At 37.5% G+C, this 7,908-nt stretch overlaps 1 protein-coding gene across 3 annotated transcripts; it reads right to left on the bottom strand.

Annotated features, from left to right (window-relative positions):
- Positions 1-817: 817 nt before the first annotated feature.
- On the bottom strand, positions 818-7,687 carry LOC112517055 (SH2 domain-containing protein A). Of its 3 annotated transcripts, none has more exons than XM_025124365.1 (12): positions 7,374-7,687; positions 6,447-6,635; positions 6,133-6,327; positions 5,397-5,486; positions 5,057-5,134; positions 4,808-4,972; positions 3,938-4,282; positions 3,283-3,569; positions 2,995-3,157; positions 2,102-2,369; positions 1,175-1,243; positions 818-1,090 (listed from the first exon to the last, which is right to left on the bottom strand). In XM_025124365.1, exons 1-11 carry the CDS (start codon positions 7,533-7,535, stop codon positions 1,218-1,220), a joined length of 1,968 nt encoding a protein of 655 aa, XP_024980133.1. In that variant the 5' UTR covers positions 7,536-7,687; the 3' UTR covers positions 818-1,090; positions 1,175-1,217. The 3 variants fall into 3 exon arrangements, with proteins under 3 accessions (XP_024980133.1, XP_024980131.1, XP_024980132.1); XM_025124363.1 differs by having other exon boundaries at positions 2,026-2,369; positions 7,374-7,686; XM_025124364.1 differs by having other exon boundaries at positions 2,026-2,369; positions 3,283-3,566; positions 7,374-7,686.
- Between the last annotated feature and the right edge of the window lie 221 nt (positions 7,688-7,908).

The following is a 7,908-nucleotide window of genomic DNA, read 5'->3' as shown; positions in this document are numbered from 1 at the left end:
ATGCTTTATAAGATAGTATAGATATATCATAAATTACTGAGATCTCTTTTGAATAGATCCCTGTATAAAGGTCTAACCAAATGAGAATTATGTAGTCTGACCGTAAGATCCGATGTGAACCACTTATTTGAAATATTTAAAGATATTTCTTAAATAAGTTAAAAAGAGTAATTTTAACTTGTATATATATATATATATATATATAGAGAGAGAGAGAGAGAGGGTTGGGTTCACGTGAAACCAATGGTTTTTCGTGAGATCCGTAAAACCAATTTATGTTCATTGATCAACTTTATAAGCTAAAGATCTAATGTTCTAAAACTTGTAAGGTGGTAATTTTGTAATTATTGAGAAGTCTCGTGACATTTATGAATGTTCAGATCTAACGATTGTAAATCTAATCCAAGGGTTGAGAATTGGTTTTACGGATCTCACGAAAAACCATTGGTTTCGCATGATCCCAAGTCTATATATATTAGATTCAAACTTTTTAACCAAATTTGTAGAGATAATTCAAGAAAGAAAACTATAATTTAGGGGTCATTTGGGCAAAAAGTTTTACCGACAACCTCAATCAGCCCCACATAGGACCCACCTCCGAAGACCAACGTGAGGGGGCATTTTTTTGCTCACTCAGCGGTTGAGCCTAGCAAGGGGCACGAGATGGAACCTGTGACATGTTCTATATTTGAAAAAAGCCACCCGCTCTTTTTACCAACCGAACTACACGCCAGAGGCAATTTAGGGGTCATTTACCAACAAAAATTGGATAAACACTAACGGGCTAAGAATGTAGTTTGCGTTAACACTAATCAATGGTCGAGTTAACGTCTCTCCTTTAGCTTACCATGTCAACATCTCGATCGCACAGCAACATCTCTGACCAGATAAACACTTCTAACTCTACTCTAAAACAAAACAAATATACTGGATTATATATCCTTCAAACCACCATAAAAAGAGTGCACAAAAGGTTTGTAGTAATGTCTATTGGTAAAAGAGGGTGTCGTCATCTTTCAACGTTAGAAACTATAAGACCTTTTTCCTATTAACGAATCTATCTCAAACGAGCCGCAAACTTCTTGTAATCCTGCAGTTTCAAGAATCCTATCGATTAGTTCCCATATAAAACCCGAGTGTCGAAAAAGATAGAATCAAAAAAACGTCATCTTGCCTTCCTAATCGAGATAGTTCCCGCTCCTCCAATAGCATCTCCTTCAGTGATTTCCCGTTGCCACCACAACTACAAATGCAAGACCAACGGTTTCATCTAGAGAACAAATAAATACTAGTCATACAAAAAAATATTTTGAAAACCCGAGAACCAACTATTCATGATGAATGTCGTGAAAGATATTCATGATGAAAACTATTTATAATGAATACATGATATTCATGATGAATAGACAGTGTTATTCATTATGAATAATACTCCCAGGTTCTCAAAATATTTATAGTTCTCATTTGAACTTTCCCCATCATATATATATATATAGAGAGAGAGACTTGCGATAATGTGAGACCAGCTTGTTTCTTGGGACCACAAAATAACACTAAACCGTCATAACAAAACAGTGTGAAGACACAAAAAAAACACCGAACCTTCAGAGAAAAACACTATGAATGTTTTTAACCTTCATAGTGTTTTTGCTGTGAAGGTTCAATGTTGTTTTTGTGCCTTCACAGCTGGTCTTACGGGTCTCACGAAAACATGTTGGTCTCACAAGAACCCAACTCTATATTGTAGGTATGCATGTATATTTAAGGTTGGGTTCTGGTGAGAAGGGAAGTTATAGTTAGAAGCGTAAGAAGAGATCTCCACCCTTAGATCAATCCTAATTGAATGTCAACACTGATAAGGTGCACCAGATCAATTCTCTTCTAGAGCGCAATTCATGGGTGGGCATGAGATTAAAAGAGATTAAAGGTTCAGATCTTTTCTTACGCTTGCCAGCATAACTTCCCTTCTCACACAATCATTCGCTTGTATATATATATATATATATATATGTCTATTTTACACACCTGTAAAAGAAATCAAGTGACAGCAGCCTATGGTGTATGGCAAAATCGCTACCAACATAAGTAACGATAAGGTTACCAGCGTCTGGGTGAGGCCAACTCCTCGATGTAGGAAATCTGAGCACGAACGTGCCAGGGTCAACAAGACCGCCTCCAGGGCCTTGAAGTGAAGATTCCGCTTCTTCTTTCGTAACCAGCCCTTCGATCCATCTGGAATCCCACATTTCGTTAAGCCCGTTCTGTGACAAACCGAAAGCCACAGGGTATAGCCAACACCATAACTTCTCAAAGTTTTCCCGACTCACCGACTCCTGACAACCACCAATTCTCCTTAAAACCTCAAAATCCTGCAAAATATGAGTAAACCTCAGCTCATGATTCTATCAGATTCATGTCAACACTACAACAAACACCAAATATGTCTAAATGTCTTGATAGACTGCTTTATAGGACTTAAGGTTGTAGGACCAAACAATTATGCTAAACAAAATTTTCAAATTGTCCTAAAAACTTGTTAGGGTGCCAAAAGTGTCCTATCAACTTATTGTAAGAGACACAATTGTTTGGTCCTATAAAGCAGTCTATTAGAACATTTATCGGTTGTTTGATTGGTTTTCCATTAAATCCTGTATGGATAAAGTTGTCTGTATGGAACTATGGATTAATATGTTTCTACAGATTGAAAAGGTTTTGTTTGGGAGGGTTTTTCATAGATGAAAGGAGCGTGTTTTTTAACTGGAAAGGGCAAGTTTGGAAGGAAAAAACTTGGCTTCCTGCATAAAGCTCCCTCCTAGAAGCTTACTCAATAAGCCACTTTCTATATCATTAAGCCACTACCAAACATTCATGTGTATCTAACCGAATAAGTTATGTCCCATTAAGCTCATTAAGCTACTAACAAACAAAAACCTTAAGAGATATTTGGCATCCGATAAAGCCGATTTTGTTGTAATGATAAGATCACACACAAACCTGTTGTGTCAAGAATCTGTTTCGGCAGCGTGCAACCTTCATAAACAGCTCGCTTATCACCAGGATCATATTATCCCACAAACCATTGTGATTGTTACGTGATATCAAATTCCAAGCATTCGTTCCCTCCTCTATCATCCTCTTCGAAATTCTTATTTGGTTCCTGAAACCCCGAACCGATTAGATAATCTCAATCCATATCGAAAAGGGTAGTGTTTTTTTCAATCGGATCTTTGATTCTCGAACTTAAAACGTATAGTTCTTTTTCAAGAATAAGTTGCAAATTACCGATGATGAAGACAACCAGACAACTGGGAAACCTGCACAGCAAACTCCATAAGATCTTGTTCAGAGGCTGAATTTGCAAGATCCTTTAGAAGAAGAGACTTTTCCGTTACAGTTCCGAGGCAATATTTGAAGACGGTCAGGTCTGAAACCGAACTTCCGTTACTTGAACGGCTCTTACATGAGTTTGTGGCTTCACTACTATCGGAATCAGATGACGAATTGTGAGTTGTTCCATCACGCATTTCTTGTCTACCTTCCGAAATCCTACCGTTCAATCTATCATCCTGCTGTGAAACAAGAAGTCAAAATCTACATCATGTTTACCAAACCGAGCTCCTAAATTTCCAACGAAAAGCTAAGGACTAATAAAGGTGCGTTTGATATCCAAACAAGCAGGACAGAACAATATTGTTCAGCGTTTGGCAAGACAAAACTAGACGGAACAGAACATATAAGATGACTAATTTACCCCTAATAAGTTCTTTATATCTTTGTTCTATCCTATCCAGTGTACCAAACGCACCCTAAGTACTTTGTTAGGACGCACAAGGACGGTAGAACGTCTAGAAAACTAATTTCATCGTAGTGTTTCCTTCGGTTTTCTTTTTTATCAAACATTTGAGCAAACTAGGAAGTACCAGGAGTGCAGAGTTACCTTATTGCCTTCATGGTCCCCTTGCTTGAATGAAGTATTGGATGATAAATTCACAAACGGGTTTCCTTGTCCTAACTTGACCCGTTTCGATGATGGGCTCGGTTTTGCCTCATGAACAATGTTGTGCACAGGCTCAACGGACCCTCCGTCAAGCCAAGAGGTTCCACTACCCGAATGCATAGCAGAAGTCGGTCGTTTCCATATCAAAGTAGATGGTCGTGTATTGCGATTACGTGAAATACACCGAATAGAACGAGAAAACACTTCAAGAAACGGATATCTTCTTCCCATCTTGGGAATGTTAAATTTAATACGAAACAGCCTGTTATCGCACTTTGATGAAAGCTGAAAAAAAGAGAAACCAGAAATAAGAGTAAAATAATTTTAAATTTAAGATTTTGCAAATTTCATAAAATAGCAATTTCGAAAGTTTCTAAAGTGCTACTTGCGAAATGCAGACGTCGAAGCGTCAGTTGTGCAACTTGCTAAAGTGCTACTTGCCATGTCAGCATTTCATAAGTAGCACGTTAGCAACTTGCTAAAAAAGAGTGTCATAATGCACATCGTTGGATATAAAGTGCCAAAGTTGACGAGAAATTTTGCATTTAAATAACTTCCAAAATCGCTCATTAACTCATTCTTGCAAAATGCGCCATCTTCCTTTTTTCCGCAAGAATGGTGGTTAATTTCCCTCCTTCCGAAAATAAATGTCCACAATGAAAAAAGACACAATTTTAAAAATGGGTAATTATTACACTTTTTAATCACCTAAATATCAATTTCACCCTTAATAAGAGAGTGAGTAATGAATTTCTCTATCTCACGATTAAGGGTAAAATTGGAAAGTAAGCAAGATTTCCCAAATGATACCTGAGATATCTTAAGCTTAAATGAAGCACGACCGTTGATTAGTTTACTTGGTCTGTCCCAAGAAGCAAACTCGATTCCATCATAACTTGTTAGCAATGGAGCTTCTGCATCATCGGGTTTCTCAACATATGCACCATTGTCGGCATACGTAAGTGAAGCAATAACCTGCCAACAAAAAAGATACTATTTTTTATCTCTTTTTAGGAGAACGCTAATTGTGCAAGAAAAGTGTCGGTTTGATTTGAGAACCTCCATTTCTTTGTTCACCGAGTGCCCAAAGGCATCCATTAAATTAACATCCAAAGAGAAATTCCTACGACACGATGCCTGCATTTTCAGATAAAACGAGTGAGACAAATGATGACAATAAAATGAAAAAAAAAGCCCGAGAACGATAAAATTCATTAGATTTGGATGAGTCGTGTGGGCTGCCTTGAAATATAAAGGCTTGAGAACGATAAAAGGTAAGTGAAACGGACTTTTCTTTCTAGAAAAGAAGAATATATGCAATTTAAACGCAACTATTTATAACGAAGTCCGAAATCAAATATGTGATCTTAAGAAGCATATGAATCTACAAAAACTTTACCTTTCCACCAACAACGCTCCACACTCCATCATTGTCTTCTTCGATATCAGTGGCACTCAAACTATCAACATGAAGTTGAACCGGAGGGTCCTAACAACAGAAAACAAAAAATAATAAGTAAACCAAACGAACTCAGTATATCCCACCAGGAGGTGGGGTCCGGGGTGGGTAAGATGTATGTAGACCTGATCTCTACCCAACTACCCCCAAAGAGCAAAGCGATTGTTTCCATAAAGACTGTAACATCCCAGGCTAACCGTACCAGATATTGCCCGCTTTGTCCATACTTGGACTTACTGTTTTAAGCATACGGTAGAGGAGGTATCCAGTCCCTTATAAGGTAACCTTAGTTCCCTCCCTAATCGATGTGGGATCTTACAATCTAACCCCCCTTGGGAGCCCAGCATCCTCGCTGGCACACCAGTCTAGTTCCGGCTCTGATACCATCTGTAACATTTCAGGCTAACCGTACTAGATATTGTCCGCTTTGTCCATAGTTGGACTCACAGGTTTAAAAAGCGTCTAGTAGAGGAGGTATCCAGTCCCTTATAAGGCAACCTCAGTTCCCCTCCCCAATCAATGTGGGATCTTACAAAGACCCCCGGCTCATGAAAAGTAGGACAACAAGAGAGAGTCAAATAAAATAAAATTTTGAAAAGTTGGCTAAAAGTAAGCAATAGCATACAAAAACCGACAATAATGAGTGTGAAAACTAATGAAAAAGGCAAGTACACACCTTAACAAAGTAATCTTTAATAGATGACGTAATAGGAAAGATTTCAACACCGTGGACAAAACCGTCAACTAAGTCATCTTCGTTAGCGCCAAGTCCAACTAAAGAAACTTTTCTTGAACTATCAAACGTCAAACTTATACACGTCTCTCCCACAATTTCGCCATTAATGTGAAGTCTTATAATATCAGTAGACATCTGATTTAAACACAACAACCAAAGAACTCAAATCATCAAGTTCATCAAAGGTTCGACCATCAATAGAAGTTAAATAACATATTTTAATAAGAATTCCCAAAAAGTTCTTACAAATATACCTCACATCCAATGTGAACCCATTTATTTAGAGGGAATTCGAATTCAATCTTGGTTTTTGCACTTGGGATTTCCGTTCCATCGCTGGGTATCGGTGCTTCTTGAGGTACAAAATGAATTGGGTAAACCACCATTTCTTTATTTGCAGTCAAAACAAGAAATGGGGCATGGCTGGATGAATCAGAATGGTGCTGCAAATTGTAATAAAGGCATTCAGTTAATGCCCACAAGCATATTCAATAAACGAATTTGAAACCATTAAAAGAATCATCATCAAGACCATGTAAGGGCCTGTTAGTTAGCAGCTTAATGAGCTTCACGAGACTCATGACCTATTCAATGAGCTATAAATGATTGTTTGGTAGTGGCTTGATGATATAGGAAGTGCTTATTCAGTAAGTTTCTAGGGGTGAGCTTTACGTAGGAAGCCAAGTTTTTTCCAAACCTCCCCATCCCGGTTAAAAAACCCTCCCCAACAAAAACCTTCTCAATCCATTCAAACAGTTTAATCGACACATACAACTTTATCCATGCAGAACCTAATGAAAAACCAACCAAACACCCCCTAAGTTACACATTACAAGATGCAAAGTTCATTCTCAACAACAATCCATCAACTTTTTTTCTTGCTTGAATGTGTTCTTGGTTACCAAAATCTATTAGATTAAACTAACCCATGAATCTGAATCAAATCTCAATCTTAAGACCATGAATCAGTCATCAATCTTCAACAACAAAACCAAGTGTCAGCAATTACAACAAAAAAGAGGCAAAACCTTCAAGTAACAAAAGGGTTTTTGATAAAAACACACATCAAAATTCACATTAAAAAACAAACATCCATCTGGTCGACAATCAAAATCGCGAAAACCCACAACGAAAATGGGATTATTTGTACGAAACGGCAATCAGAACTACTAGAAACAAACCTGACGAAGAAGGGTGGAAGGAAAAGGGGATGAATCTGCTGGTAAATAAAGCCAAAAACACAGAGAAAAACTGCCATTAACATCGCCCTCTTGATTGACGATTTCCAATTTGAAGTCATTTAGCGAAGAGTAACCACCATCTTCAACCGCATTACTGCCCATTTTCACAGATTCTTACGAGAAAGAACCAGAATTCTGTTTTTCTAGAAAGAATTGAGCAAAACCCAGAATTCTCTCTTCTTACTTCTTGTTTCTGGTGTCGTCTTTACGAAGAAGACGACAGGTAAAGAGGGTGTATTTGGTTCTTGACCGCTGTTTCCTTTTAACGGTTGGTTAGGGTGTCCACCGATTCTTGAAAATGGGGAGAAATTTTTAACCCCCAAAATTATGTTGTTTGTCAAGTGCAAGTCAAATGGAGGTATTCTTCAAGTTCTTATATAAAAAAAAATTGAAATGAAAAATAGAAAATTAATGAATTTTAAAAAAAAAATTAGAATTCACATGTGAAGAAATAAAAATTATAAGGTATGATTAA

The sequence above is a fragment of the Cynara cardunculus genome (assembly GCF_001531365.2).
Source record: "Cynara cardunculus var. scolymus isolate 2C chromosome LG 8, CcrdV1, whole genome shotgun sequence".
Taxonomy (NCBI): Eukaryota; Viridiplantae; Streptophyta; class Magnoliopsida; order Asterales; family Asteraceae; genus Cynara; species Cynara cardunculus.
The sequence above is the reverse complement of the archived record's forward strand: the minus strand, read 5'-3'. Positions and strand labels throughout refer to the sequence as shown.

Bases quoted from the DNA above. Each gene is read 5' to 3' on its own strand.
- LOC112517055 (XM_025124363.1), bottom strand. From the start codon at position 7,535: ATGGGCAGTAATGCGGTTGAAGATGGTGGTTACTCTTCGCTAAATGAC. The intron at 4,973-5,056 runs GTTCTCAAATCA...TTTTGTTGGCAG, and splicing joins CGGTGAACAAAGAAATGGAG to GTTATTGCTTCACTTACGTA. The intron at 1,244-2,025 runs GTGTGTAAAATA...TTGCATTTGTAG, and splicing joins TCACTTGATTTCTTTTACAG to TTGTGGTGGCAACGGGAAAT.